Here is a 15,158-nt window from a genome sequence, read left to right as displayed (position 1 = left end):
TGGTTGATTTCATTCTCGAGTTCGGCCTAGGTGCGGCTTATGACGAACACCTTTCCGGGGGCACCGTAGTTTCCTTGATGATTCGTGCCCCCGTGTTGGCTCGTGGTGGTGAGGCGTGATTTCTGGGGTTGAGTGCATTGAAAGGCCTTGTGCCCTTCTTCCCCGCAGTTGAAGCATCGCCAGGGGTTGCCCATGCAATCTCTGCCCCTATGGCTTCTGTTGCATTTTGGGCAAGGGAAGCTCCTTGTGTTAGTTTCGTTGTTTCCTAGGGGTGGCCTCTGGCCGACTGGATTGCTTGATCTTGTGTTGGCGTCTTTCCTCGTTCTTTTCATCGGTGGTGCTCCACCTCCTGTGTTCCTTTTTCGAACCTGTTCCTGAACCCCACGTTGCAGCAATTGGATCCGATAGAGATTTGCGGCACTGGAGTAAGCCTCGTTGAAGGTCCGGGGTCTGCTTACTATTAGTGCTTTTCGGGCTTCGAAGTTGAGACCCGCTACAAATCTTTCTATTTTGGTTGCCTCCGTGGGGACTAGTTCCGGTGCGAAGCGTGCTAGCTCGAGGAACCGTTTATGGTATTCCATAACGGTAGTCGTTCCTTGTTTCAAGTGGAGGAACTCTTCGTGCATGGATGCCTTGACGTGTGTCGGATAGAATCGTCCTCGTAGTCGTGTTTTGAGGTTTTCCCAGTCGAATCCTGGTTCGTGTCTGTAAGTGGGCCCTTCGTGGATCCACCAAAGGTCCGCCTCGTGTCCGAAATAGAATGAGGCTATCTCTACACGACGTTCCTCTGGGCATTCTACCAACCCTAGAATCTTGTCCAAGGTCCAGATCCATTCTTCGAGGATTACGGGATCTTCTTCTCTTGAGAACGTGGGATGTCGATGATTTGAAACTTTCGGGCGACTTCCGAGTTCGTGTTTGATGGAGGTGGTGGGGGCTTATGGTTGCGGAGAGCTACGTCGCTTAGCGTCTGGGAGACTTGTGTCAGTTGCTGTAGGGTTTGAGTCAGGGGATCGTGTGTGGTGGGTTCCGGGGTCCTTGATTGTCTTCGGTTTGGTGCCATGCTGCTGTTTACTGGGCCAATGTTTACAGTAACGTCGAGTTAGATGCTTTCTAAATGAGCTGCGGTTAAGATTATCATATTCTTTCTAAATGCTTGCACCCTATAATATCAGCTGGCATGCTTATATATGTATAAGACTGATCACGTATATTCATCAACATATAGACTTCTCAAATAACATAACAAGCAACTCATGTTTACGGATAGGTTCATGCTAAAAGACCATATAATAGGTGTTTACAGGCTTTCATATTCTTATCACATAACTTGATAAGTGGAGCTTCTAATACAACTCAATAATCATGCTCAAGGAATATCTCAAGTTAAACTTCTCATTAAACAATCTTTTACGATGCTCTATTCGCATACAATCATGTATAACATTATGATCATACTTCTTATGCAATATAGTGCAACAATATATTCATACTCATATGCAATCTAGTACAACAATATAATCATACTCTTATGCAATCTCGTGCAACAATATAATCATACTCTTATGCAATCTAGTGCAACAATGTAATCATACTCTTATGCAATCTAGTGCAATAATATAATCATACTCTTATGCAATCTCATGCAACAATGTAATCATACTCTTATGCAATCTAGTGCAATAATATAATCATATTCATATGCAATCTAGTGCAATAATATAATCGTACTCTTATGCAATCTCATGCAACAATGTAATCATACTCTTATGCAACCGAGTGCAATAATATAATCACACACTCATTTATAAATTAGAGTACTTTCTGTGGAGGTTTCTTTGTTACTTTCTCGAGTCTCTCTTGAATCTCTTCTTTCTCTCGAGTCTTTATTGACTCTCATACTTGAGTCTCTGTTGACTCTCTTTCTTGAGTCTCTGTTGACTCTCTTTCTTTCTCTTATACTCGTAGACAGCTTAGGATTTCACAGAAGTGTGACTCACCCCATCGGGAACGACATAATTCCGACCCAATATCTCCTACCGTCTACGGAACCGATCTCGTGGTTCAAACTCTGTAGAATCAGGTATCGAACTATTAGTATGCACACCCCCTAACCAGGATTCCAAGCCCGGCGAGAAGTTTCCAACCTCATAACGTGGGAATATGCCGCGTTACATATACTGGGACCGCAATGTCCATAAATATCTCCCGAGAGGAACATAGTCCAAACGGTATCCTCCAAAACCTCACCGATATAGATAATACATAAATATATCTCTCATGCATCAATCTCATGCATGCAACAATTCTATTACTTCTCAATGTATCAAAGAATGATATACCACATGCTTATGGTTTTTGAAAGTATTCTTGGACTCACGTTAGCCCTTTATGCATCTTTGAAATATGACTCATGTGAAATGTCAAAATGCTCTATAACATGCTTCTAAATCATGTATACACTAACATGAAGTATTCAAAAATATATCAACATGCTCGGTTTGCAAAATAGCAATTTCTATACATTTCACTCAACAAGTATGTTTCTATTCGCATTGATCAAATAATACAATTTAATCATGCTTTCATAATAACTCATATTCTCAAAGGATCATGCTTCTTTACTCAATAAAATATCATCAGATCACAATAATCAAATAATTCTTCATACACAGTAAACTAGCAAGTTATTCACTGTGTAGCAATTCTTCACATAATCCTTCATAGCATACTTGTTTTTTAATCCAAATTCAACGAAATCATAGCCAAAACGTGTGTCGAGACGATCCCGTAGAGCCGAGCCACAAGAGCCCGTAAAACTCGGTCCGAAATGACACGTAGCTGAGCCACAAGGGCCCAGCCACTACACAAAAATCCTTCACAGGCAATACTCAGGGACCTAGGGCGGGACTCTTCACGGTCCGCCCCTGGAGCCCCGTTGATGCGCCGGGACTAGGCAACGGCCCTCCTCTAGCGCCGTGCCCTAGTCCCGTGCCACCACGGCTCTAGCCGGCGGCCTTTTTGATGGGCCGCGGCTAGGGCCGGCACTCTGATCTGGTGCACACCGTGTTGTGCACCAGATGGCATTTCTCCTGCAAAATCTCATCCAAACAAGTCCAAAACAATCTCAACAACTCACAAACACATACTAAATCACTTCTAAGCATAAACACATAAAACACTCATAGTTTCTATTCATTTATACTCAAAACTAGGCTTCATAGAGCCAACTTTAAAGAGGAATCCATGGGGTTATACGTCTTGTAATCTAATCTTCTTGCTTGTATCTCTTCTTCCTCTTGACCTAGCTTGAGCCTCCTTCACCACCTACACTTCCCAAACACACCTTCTATCCTTAGCCTAGAACCTCAAAGACTAAAGAAAACTAGAAGAGAAAAGATGCTAGAATGAAGGATGAACAAGCTTACTAGGTTGTTGTCTTTCTTCTTGTTGTTGGCAGTCAAGAAAATGAGGAAGAGGCAAAGAATGAGATCACGAAAATGAGATGAAATGGAGGGGTTTATATAGGGTTCAAAACCCTAGGATGATTCACAATGATTGGTTGAGGAAAAAGGGGTAATTTCCCAAGCTAAAAGATGATTTTATAAGGGATTTTGGATGTCTTGTGGTCCACCATGTAACATGAACCATAGGCTAGAAATGTTATTTCTTTATTACTTTGGGGTTGAAAGTGAATTTTCCCAAAAGCTATATGGATGAACACTTGTTCAAAATTCCCTTTTGAATTCTCCCGTTCTCACTCGGTTAAAATTTTCGATTTAAATCTTGGTACGCAAAGTACCCGAAAGCTTTGAAATTTTCGAATGAAATTCATTTCTTCGGTGTCGAATTAACTTTAAAATGGAACAAAATTATTTTATTCAAACACCGTTTGACCGAAATTTTTTTTAATGGGGTGAAAAAGCTATTTGGGATTTCTTAATACTGGATTTATAAAATGAAATTTTGGGTTGTTGCACTTTTCAGCCACCAGTAAAGCCGTAATGAGCTCTGGATGCGTAGCATACTTTGTATTCCTGTACTGCTTCTGGAGCACAAGGTCATTTGGATGGAACGTGGATAGAGTTTTTTCAATCAGATCCTCGTCCGTAATTATTTGCTTATAGAGCTTCAGTTGTGATACAATTTTGTGTAGGGCGGAGTTGTATTCAGTCACAGACTTAAAGTCTTGAAATCGGAGGTTAAGCCAATCATGTTGGGCCTGGGGGTGGACCAATGACGTCTGTTGGTCAAAGCATTCCTTAAGAGATTTCTAGAGGACATAAGGGTTTTTTTTTCTGTTAAGTATTCATTCTTGAGGTCGTGGTTAAGATGGTGGCGGAGGAAAATGAGCGCTTTTGCCTTCTGGGCTGCAGTGCTCGTAGATGTCTCTTCAATGGTGTCCAGCAATTCTATAGATTGGAGATATATCTCAACATCAAGCGCCCAAGTGAGGAAATTGCTTCCATCGAGGGCGAGTTCAGCAAATTCTCTTTTTGCGAGAGCAGCCATTTCTACATAAAATATTTGAATGAGGACCATAGAAATAGATCGTGGACCTATTTAAATAAATTAAGGTCGATAGGAACAAATAATATATCACAAAAAAAAGGTCCAACAGAATAGAGCTTGAGTGAGGTAAATGAAAAAATGGCCCATGTAACAATGATCCATATAAATAAATGTGGACCAATTTTAAAAAATGGCCCAAATAAATGATATGCATATTAGGGTGTTAGATAGAAAAGACCCTAGCAATTCTAAGAAATAACGCTTATGGTGTTACTTTGGGCCATTTATGTTACGCATGGTTTCGATAAAACCGAAGAGAAATGGAGAGACGTCCGCCACTACCCGCAGACTTCGCGGATCCACCATTAAATACCGCTACCACGGCCACCATCGCCTCAAGCCACCGTCGATCGTTGTTACCTCGGCTATCGGTCGGCCGCCCGACGCACAGATCACTGTCAACCGGCGGATCGAGGAAGAAGGAAAAACAGTAGCGGCATCTGGGCAGCCGTGCCGTCGCCGCCCACTGGTCGACGGCGTCTCTCCACCGGCGATCGGTTTCGCAGAGAAAAGAAGAGAGACAGCAGAGAGCGGAAGCCAAGAAACCCAGGCTTGTTGCCGCCATCCTCCATCGCCTCTCGTCATAGCCATCATCGCCGATCCTCTCAAGATTGTTGCCGAACGCAGATTGGTAAAGAAAAGAAACATATACTAGGGATGCGAAATGACTAGATCAAAATATCTTTGGGAAATATTTAGAATCTGGTTGTTTTAGAAATTGCCATTACTTTTACAAATATGGGAGTTTTTATAAAAGGTTATAGTTGTCGACAACATAATTTCCATTACAAATTGCTCCTTATATGATAATCTGGATCCAGAGTTAGGCACCAGAAGTGTCATGACTATTTAACATATAAAGGAACAATTAAGGCATAGCTCGACTCGCTAAAATGAATAAATTCTCTTTATAACATTACACCATTGAGCGTTAACCCTGAAGGTTACAAATGTGTGTGTGCATGAAAGAGAAATAAGAATAACGAGGTGATATGATATGAAACGAAACGAGTTTGTAGCCTTATGGGTTCACGCAGATACCCTTGATTGATTCTAATCAAATAAACTCTCCCACGGTAAATGACATTAAGTTCCGCTACGTAATACAATTGGCAGAATAATAAATTTAGATATGCAGTTATATTTATTTTGAGAAATCCCTGATGGATTTATAATTCCCAAATGAGGATTTATTTAGTATTATTAAGTGCTATTATTTACTCTTTAAAGAGTTGCGAATGGGGTTATTATTCTCATGTAGAAGGAATAATATGTACCATTATGTGCTCAATAAAGAGTTGATAATGGACTTATTTGTTATCTCAGTCAATATTGATGGTGTAAACATCAATGAAATATATAAAGAGTTTGATGATGTCAGTTCATGTTTAAAGACTGAGATCGATTTTTGAAATAAAAAGCTTGTGAAAGCTATAAGTATTATCTCGACTTGAAGATCGAGTTTTTCCTTGAAGAATTTTTATACACCAGTCAGCCTACATCTAAAAATGCTTTTCACATGTCTATATGCATAAGTGTCATGTTTTTATCAAACTAAAGGTTGCCTAATAATCTCTTGAACCAGATAAGGAACCATTTGGACTCGAAGTCCCTTACTTCATTATCGTTGGAGCACCATTTTAGAACCAGAAGTTCCATAATCGCAACAGACATGATATTTGCGATGAAATTGCTAGCAAAATCTAGCGCTCCTCCTATAATGAAGTACTTGAATAACTAGAAGTTCAAAAGATAATCTATTTGTGATATTAGCAAATAATCTGCCAAATACATCTATTTATCATACCGATCATAAAAGAGTGACTAGGTCCCATGTACCTTCCCCAAACTTGGACCAAACATATCTACCGATACTCCAGTGTGGGAGATCTATCAGTGAAAAAAGATATGAATCTTAATACAAGATCTAGTAAAGAAACATTCTCACTCTTGAAATAATTTGAACAATTATGTCCAGCAGACATTCGTCCAGATGACGAAAAACCCTAATAAAATTTATTGGTGCACCAAACAAACGTAATACTAGGGATGCAGAACGACCAGATCAAAATATCTTTGGGAAATGTCTAGAATCTGGTTATTTTAGAAAATTGCCATTAAATTTTACAAATATGGGAGACATTTATAAATAGGTTATAGTTGTCGACAACACAATTGCCATTACAAATTGCTCGTTATATGATAATCTGGATCTAGAGTTAGACACCGGAAGTGTCATGACTATTTAACATATAAAGGATCAATTAAGGTATAGTTCGACTCGCTAAAATGAATAAATTCTCTTTATAACATTACACCATTGAGCGTTAACCTTGAGGTTACAAATGGGTGTGTGCACGAAAGAGGAATGAACAAAATGAGGTGGTCAGATACAAAGCGAGACTGGTAGCTCAAGGGTTCTCACAGAGACTCGGAATAGATTTGGAACAAACTTACTCTCCTGTCTTAGATGACACATCGTTCCGTTATCTAATACCGCTGGCAGTAAAAATGAATTTAGAAATGCAGTTAATGGATGTTGTGATCGCAATATATTTCAATGAGTTAATTAGAAAAATGATGTCTCAACTATTGACATTTACCAATATAATTTTTATCATCAGCTTTCAATTTGACCATGGTCCATGGCCTTGACTATTGATTATTTTTCAGATTTGGTCCTCCGATGTAATTTTCATTTAATAAGCCATAGATTTAAGGGTAAGAAAGTAAAAATTGGCTTGATGGGATAAATTAGGTTCATAAACTTCATACACTAGTGATGTGGTAAATACAAGGTTGTAGTAGGCGCTAGGCGCTAGTCGGGTGCCCGGGTAGCGCCTATGCGGAATCTAGGAGGCGCTAGGCGGGTGCCAAAAAAATAGTGGCAAACTTGCAGTTTTATAATTTTAATGACGCTGTTTTCAACATTCAATCAAATAACACATCCAAATAAATAAAATAATGATAATTCATAAGTCATAACATCAAAATCTCTCTCTCTCTCTCTCTCTCCCTCTATATATATATATATATATATATATATATATATATATATATATATATATATATATATATATATATATATATATATATATATATATATATATATATATATATATATATATATCCAACAATTAATGCATTCATACTTACTTGCTAATCTTATTTGTACCAAAATGCATTATATTCACACTTTGGAGGGAAATTTTGTGGCCATTATTTTGTTTTAATATATATATATATATATATATATATATATATATATATATATATATATATATATATATATATATATATATATATATATATATATATATATATATATATATATATATATATATATATATATATATATATACACATATAAATATGTATATGTATATGTATATATGACATCTCATCCCACTAGTACAAAAATGAGTATATAAGTACAACTTTACACTACACCCCTTAATGAAGGTGTAGTGAAAAGTTAAAACAAATAAAAATCTACTACACCTTTAAAATAAAGGTGTAGTGGAAAGTAATTTCGAAATAAAAAATAAGAAATAAAAATCTTTCCGCAGCACCCTCTTACCGAGGGTGTCGGGAAAATTAAATATTAAAATATTTAATAAACTTTCCGCGGCACCCGCATGGAGAGGGTGACGTGGAGAATTTATTATTATTTTATTAGAAAATAAAATTAATACCCTACCCGCCTCAGCATTTTTCGCCATTTCAATTCGCCTCAGACTTGGAGACGACAGCGCACAGTAATCCTTCTTCGCGAAATACACTCCGCCGTCCGCCTTCTTCGCCGACGACGACAGCCATTCCGCCGCCCATCCTCTGCCGACGACAGCCGACAGCCAACCTTCCTCTCGCCCTCTCATTTCAGAGACCAGAACCGACCGTCATTCCCGCCGCCGCTCTTCCTTCGTCGACGACAACAGCCGACAACCACCGCCTCAGCCTCAGCCACACTCGCCGCCTCCCTTCCTTCGCCGGATTGCCTCACTCGCCACCGCCACCGAACACCCCGTAGCTGCCGATTCCCAAAATAACCGGTAAGTTTAAAAAAAAATTATTTTATATTAATTTATTTCAATTTTTTGTTAATTTATTTCAAATATTATTGTTATTGTGATATTAGTATCTTATTGACTATCTTATTGTGATATTAGTAGCTAAGATTGATTAGTGTTGATTATAAACTAGGTTTTAGGGCCTGTTCAGTAATGTGGAAAAAAAATGGAAACATGTTTAGATGGAAAATAGAAAATAATTGGAAATGGAAAATATTTTTCCAAAATTTTATGTTGAATGTAAATTGGGATTCTATGTTGATTCTTTAAGTGGGCATTCATAATCACTAGCGAAACTGCACATGGATACTTTCTTAAAATTGTTTTGCCTTCTGCACCAACTTTAGACATTTTACTTGTGCAGGTAACTCAACAAGTAATGGGGATGATGGCACACCTCAAGAGCAACCATCTGCAAATAAACAACCTCCCATCAATAGGGAAGAATTTGTCGAGATTTTTGTTAGAGAAATGAAGATGGCCTCCAATATAGATGATGTTAAAGCCCGTACTTCACGAGCTCTTGAGGTTTTTGAGAAGTCAATTTATGCGAATGCATCTGAAACTGCCACTCAGAGTTTCCAGCAGGTAGTTTGTTAGTATGGAATTATATTCCTGTTACTGTGTTCTTTTAAATTACCCTCATATAGCATTTGTCACAAACGTTTTTCTCTGCAAAACTATTTTCATCTAAAGTTTTCTCTTCTTAACTTCAGGAGAACCTGATACTGAAACAACAGCATGAAGCCTTATTACAGGAGAATAATATTTTGAAACGGGCTGTTTCCATACAACATGAGCGGCAGAAAGAATTCGAGGAAAGAGGCAAAGAAGTGAACCATTTGAAGCAGCTCTTGGCTCAATACCAAGAGCAGCTTAGGACTCTCGAGGTAAAATCATAACCCTGAACAGGTTTGATCTATTTACTTTGCAATCTTTTGTATATATTCCACGTATGAGTTTCCTTACTTATTTTTGCATCATACTTGTAGTCACAAAGGTATGCCAAAGATGTAGAGGAGAAATGAGAATACCATGAGCACTATAACATTCTCCCTCTTTATGATGTTGGAGTTAAACCTGTGATAATGGAACTTTCTGAGGTAATTTGTAGTTGGATTGTAAGCATAGTTCATTAGGAGTCTTTAAGTAGTTGATGGAATATAAGGGTCCTTCTTCTTGCTCCCTATGTAACTTAATGTTTCATATTTATCTAAATATACTTGCTTGTTCTGCCTTTCTTAAACAGATCAAAGCAGCACTTCGAGCTATCCGTAATATGGATAATCTCCCCATTATCCGAACTCATGATGGCAGTAAGGATAAATCAACAAACGACATCCTTGAATGGCTGGCTTCAGCCTTTGGATTCCAGGTAATTTGGATCTCCCCTTATTTTCTTCATCCAATCTAATATGATAGACTAATAAAAATGACAGCCACCAAAAGAGCAATCTCATTCTTTACGTGATGCTTTGTACTTCAAACTTTTCTTCTTACTTACTTTTTGTTTCCTGATCTTTGTGGAGTAAAGAAAGGAAATGTAGCAAATCAACGGGAGCACTTAGTACTGCTGCTTGCAAATATGGATGTTAGGAATAAGAGCTTAGAGGATCATGAAAACTATGACCAAGTAATTGACCTTTTCAGTAATTCCTTAGTTCATCATTAAGATGAATAATTGCATGTTGAAGTCAAATCTTTTGCTCTTCTTTTATGGTGTTTTGTAGCAAGAGATTTCTCACCCTAGGCTTGTGTGTTAGATTTGAAAAAAAAAATTATTTATTTTTATTTTATGCAATTGGATAGCTACATAGTTTGACAATTGAAGGATAAGATATTTAATTCCCTGGTCCATTTCTTGTAGTTGAAATTTCACCTATGACTGAGGTACCCCCTCTAATTGCTCCCTTTCTGGTGACTCTATAGAACTGTACTATTATCTTAACATACAAATACTTTTCATGTGTGCTTAATCTATGCTCGATATTTGTGTGATTTCTGAACATTGTGTCATGTTTTGGCAGCATGGTGCTGCTTGCCGTGTGATTACAAGGTTGAAGAAGGAAATGGATGAGGCAAGGGAATTGTTAGGAACATGCATTACAGTTCTTATCAGGCTTGGTCTGGTAACCTAAACTTGTTTTTATCTGTCTATTTTATTTTCAAACCAGTGTCTATCTTAACTATTGTTGTTTTGTAAATTCTAATAGAGTATTATTATTATTATTGTATTTTAATATGGTTTATGATATTTATTTGTTAAGATTCATTGTGATTGTATTTTTTATTATGTCTGGATTTGTTAATGTTTAGTGGTTATTTTATTTTTTAGAATGGATTTTTTAATTAATAAAATAGTTCATTTATGTGTTTTAAAATATTAAAATTTGGCTAGATGATTGTGTGTGTAAAAAAAATATTAAACAATTAATTAGGGAGAAATTATATATATAATTTTTTTTTTCTTTAAAAAGGTAACTTTCCGCTACACCCGCCCTATAGTGGGTGTAGCGGAAAGTCATAATTTTTTGTTTAAAAAATACTTTCCGCTACACCCGCCCTGTAGCGGGTGTAGCGGAAAGTTTGTATTAAAAAAAATAAAAAATACTTTGTATGCTTTCCGCTACACCCTGTATGGGTGTAGCGGAAAGCATTTTATGGGTGCAGTGGATATCTTTTTTTGTAGTAGTGTCCATTTGTACATTTGTAATGGATGGATGAGATTGATTTAGGAATGTAATGTAAAATAAGGAATATTATTAATAGGAGGGTTTAAAAGTAATTGTAGTAATGTGTTAATTTTGGTTAGAATGTGATTAGAATCTTTTGCCATAATTAAATATCACAAATATAATAGAAATGATTAGTTGTCAACTATGCACAGAAGTTGTTGGAGCCCTATCGTGAGCAGTAAGTGGGTGTTGCGGACGTAACTTCAGTCGACGAACATGACTCATACCACAGGTAAGAGATTTGCAGACTCAATTATTGTAATGTGTTTTGTACGGTGGTTTGTGCATCCAGGTTGTACGGCGTGTGCTTCCTTTTGTTTGTTCGGTGTTGGCATTGTTATGTGTTGGTGGCTGTATTTATATTAATATGCGAGGGGGACACGAAGCATTTGGGGGGGGGTGTGTGTGTGTTTTTATTGGAAATAGACGAACGCACATGCAGTGGATAGTTGGTGTTTGGCGAGTGGGTGAAATTTTCCAATTGGCGTTCCCAGGGTGTGCATTTCAATGGTTTTTTAGCGGTGTGACATTCGTCAAGGTTACACAAATTATTTTTAAAAAGGGTATGTGTTGAATTACTTGTGGATTCAATCTTTCATGAATTATATGGAATGGGTGGGATTTGGTTTGTGGGTGAATTTAGGTTTGTGCGTGCGTTTAATGCGGCGTGTGCACCTTACTCATTCGAATTAGAATGGTTATGCTTGAATGTAAGTAATTTGTTTGAAAAATTAGTATTACAATGGGTGTGCGTGAAATCATGTGAGGCATTAATTCCTAATAAAAGTAGATTTTATGGCTTTTATTTCGATAGTGCATGCAATGAGGTCTGTGTGTTTTTGTAACGTCGGTGTGTGCGTTAGTTCACGTCGGTATGTGCGTGTGTTTATTATTGTAGTACATGGCATTCGGTGGACGACAAGTGGGTGTATTTCTCCAAGGTGCGTTATCATGACGTGCAATTAAAGGATTTTGATGAAATGTGACTTTCTTCAAAGGTTTGGCATGTATTTTTATAATAATGGATGGCAGTCAGTAAACGGGAAATTGGGTCTGTGCGTTAGTTTCCCACGACATGTGCGTATGTGTATTGTATGCGATCTGTGCGTTAACACGAACAAGATGTACAGTTCATTACAATTATCTAATGCAATGGTTGTGTTGAGTGTATGCAAGTGAATATTATATTATTCATAACATCTTATGGACTAATGTATTGTGTGTCACCTACAGACAACGTTGAAAAAAATGCTGAGGAGATGGATTGTGCTACGGAGGTACCACCGGTAGCACGATGGTTTGGATACCAGAGTGTGATCCATGTCTGAAACCATTTGAAGGACAAGTATTTGAGTCATTAGATACTGGGATTGATTTCTATATAAAGTACGCGGCGAACGCCGGATTTGATGTGCGGCGCAGTTCTGATGAAAAGAACAAATACGGAACAATATTGAGAAAGCGATTGGTGTGCTCTCGAGAAGGTTTTAAGGGGCCGACGGGTATAGCAGCATGTACAATTGAAGGGCCAAAACAACAAAAGCGGCGACGTACGACTAACAGAGTAGGGTGTCGGGCGAGGATCTCATTCAAACTGGGTATCGGGGGAGATACGAAGTAAAAGGTTTCGAAGAAGAACACACGCACAGTTTGGCCAAGGATAGATATAAACCGTTCATGAAAGTGAATAGGAAGCTGGACATTGGACACTAACAATTCATAACGAACTGTTTGAAAGTCAACATCGGATCAAGTAAGAGTTTTGATCTATACGCAGAGTTGGTTGGTGGTGTCGCTAATGTGGGAGCTACTAAACAAGATTTCAAGAATTACAAGAGAGAGATGTTGGAATTCATGAGGGAGGGAGATGCACAAATGGTAATATCAAAGTACCTTGCAAAGAAAGCAGATGATAAAAATATGTTCTTCGATTACGAAATGAATGAGCAAGACAACTTGGCCCTACTATTTTGGGCGGACGGTGTGGCACGGCAAAATTATGGAGCATTTGGTGATGTCGTGTCGTTTGATGCTACGTATCAAACAAACAGGTATGTACTGGATTAATGGTTTGGCATTAAGAATATGAATCAAATAAAACATTAATTAATTGTAAGCAGATGACCAATGGTTTGGCAAACTGTAATTAAGACGGTGTGTGCGTGTCTATTATGAGGCTTGTGCATTATACTAGTTCAGCATTTAAAAACACGTCATCAGTGTAATGAGTTATTTATGTTGGTGGCAGGTACAAGCTTGTTTTTGTTCCATTCACCGGCGTAGACAATCATAAGAGATTTGTAACATTTGGCGCAGGACTGATCGATAGGGAAGACGTGGAGTCATACCGTTGGATCCTACAGAAGTTCAAGGATGCAATGGCCAATGGGAAGTATACCCCCGTTGACCATAACTGATCAAGATTCGGCGATGAAGGTGGCAATTGCAACGGAGTTCCCGGGGACTCGGCATCGTTATTGCATGTGGCATATCATGACAAAGGTGGGTGATAAAGTTGGTACTGAGATGGCACAGAATGATGAGTTCCGGCGTGCACTAAATGCTGTTGTATGGAATGAGAAATCAACAATCAACGAATTTGAGAGTACATGGGATGCAGTTATTGGAAAATGCGGGCTAAGCGACAACAGGTGGCTGAAGCGTATGTATGAAGACCGTGCGTCATGGGTGCCTGCATTCTTCGATGATGTGTTCATGGCAGGCCTTTTGAGGACGACTTCACGTTCTGAATCGGAGAATAGAGTATTCCAAAGAAATAGTAATAAGCACCTATGTCTGGTTGATTTTTGGAACAGATTCGAGAGTGCAGTAAAGACACAACGTAACACACACCTAGAACTAAACGCAGCGTGCGAGGGACAAACCCCACCTTTGAAGACCTCATTGTGTATAGAGTGAGAAGTAGCATCGGTGTACACATTGAAGGTTTTTTACGAAGTGCAGGAAGAAATCTATGCCGGTTGTTATACATGTCGAGTGCGATCAATAACGGAAGATGAGACATCGAAGACATATGTCATTGCGGACGGGAACAAGGAGACATACACGGTCATACTTGAATATGGAAGCAACACCACGACATGCACCTGCCGATTATACACAAGGATTGGACTGCTCTGCCGACATGTTTTTATTGTTTTGAAGAATGAACAGATAAGTCAAATACCTCCACAACACATTACTCCCAGATGGACCCGCGAAGCAGGAATATACACAAATCCCGATACAACCAACGAGAGAAAGGAAGGCGAAGAGAGTACACCACAAAACAACAAAGATGAAAGTAACCTAATTAATGCCTTCTACAAATATTTAGCCATGGCACGAGGGATGGCCGACAAACTTCGACAACTGACTGATGTGATAGAAGATTTTCAAGGGCAAATGCGCGAGGATGGACAGGAATGGAGTACAGTAAACGGGAAACAGGCGGTTATGGAATCATATTGTGGTGTGCCAGCCCCAAAGATAATTGTAGTGCACCCCCCAACGGTGGCAAATACGAAAGGGTCTGGGAAGCGAATGAAATCAGCGAAGGAGCTGGCAATGGCGGAGCAAGTAAAGAAAAAACGAACGTGCAAAACTTGTGGTTTGGCGACATGGCATAATAGTAGGAGCTGCCCACAAAAGCAGTGATGATTATATGTGGTTAGAATTGGACGCACGAAAAGGAAAAAAGAATTTAAATAATTTTTTTTATCCAGAACATATGGTTATTTTTGATATTCGCGTTGTCTACACGAAGGTGTGAGTTAAATTT

At 38.5% G+C, this 15,158-nt stretch overlaps 3 protein-coding genes across 4 annotated transcripts; all 3 read left to right on the top strand.

The window, feature by feature from the left end:
* Nucleotides 1-8,930: 8,930 nt before the first annotated feature.
* Nucleotides 8,931-9,544, top strand: LOC109157579. The gene is made up of 2 exons (XM_019305431.1): nt 8,931-9,230; nt 9,359-9,544. Exons 1-2 carry the CDS (start codon nt 9,114-9,116, stop codon nt 9,542-9,544), a joined length of 303 nt encoding a protein of 100 aa, XP_019160976.1. The 5' UTR covers nt 8,931-9,113.
* Nucleotides 9,545-9,638: 94 nt separating this feature from the next.
* Nucleotides 9,639-10,386, top strand: LOC109157578 (callose synthase 7-like). Of its 2 annotated transcripts, XM_019305430.1 has the most exons (3): nt 9,639-9,745; nt 9,892-10,017; nt 10,177-10,386. In XM_019305430.1, exons 1-3 carry the CDS (start codon nt 9,731-9,733, stop codon nt 10,312-10,314), a joined length of 279 nt encoding a protein of 92 aa, XP_019160975.1. In that variant the 5' UTR covers nt 9,639-9,730; the 3' UTR covers nt 10,315-10,386. The 2 variants fall into 2 exon arrangements, with proteins under 2 accessions (XP_019160975.1, XP_019160974.1); XM_019305429.1 differs by lacking the exon at nt 9,639-9,745 and having other exon boundaries at nt 9,796-10,017.
* Nucleotides 10,387-12,671: 2,285 nt separating this feature from the next.
* On the top strand, nt 12,672-13,794 carry LOC109157612 (protein FAR1-RELATED SEQUENCE 5-like). Its single transcript, XM_019305463.1, has 3 exons — nt 12,672-12,861; nt 13,155-13,428; nt 13,626-13,794. The coding sequence occupies exons 1-3, from the start codon at nt 12,672-12,674 to the stop codon at nt 13,792-13,794; spliced, it is 633 nt and encodes a 210-aa protein (XP_019161008.1).
* The last annotated feature ends 1,364 nt before the right edge of the window (nt 13,795-15,158 follow it).

The sequence above is a fragment of the Ipomoea nil genome, unplaced genomic scaffold (assembly GCF_001879475.1).
Source record: "Ipomoea nil cultivar Tokyo-kokei standard unplaced genomic scaffold, Asagao_1.1 scaffold2791, whole genome shotgun sequence".
NCBI lineage: Eukaryota > Viridiplantae > Streptophyta > Magnoliopsida > Solanales > Convolvulaceae > Ipomoea > Ipomoea nil.
Note: the sequence above shows the minus strand (reverse complement) of the source record. Positions and strands in the feature narration are given on the sequence as shown.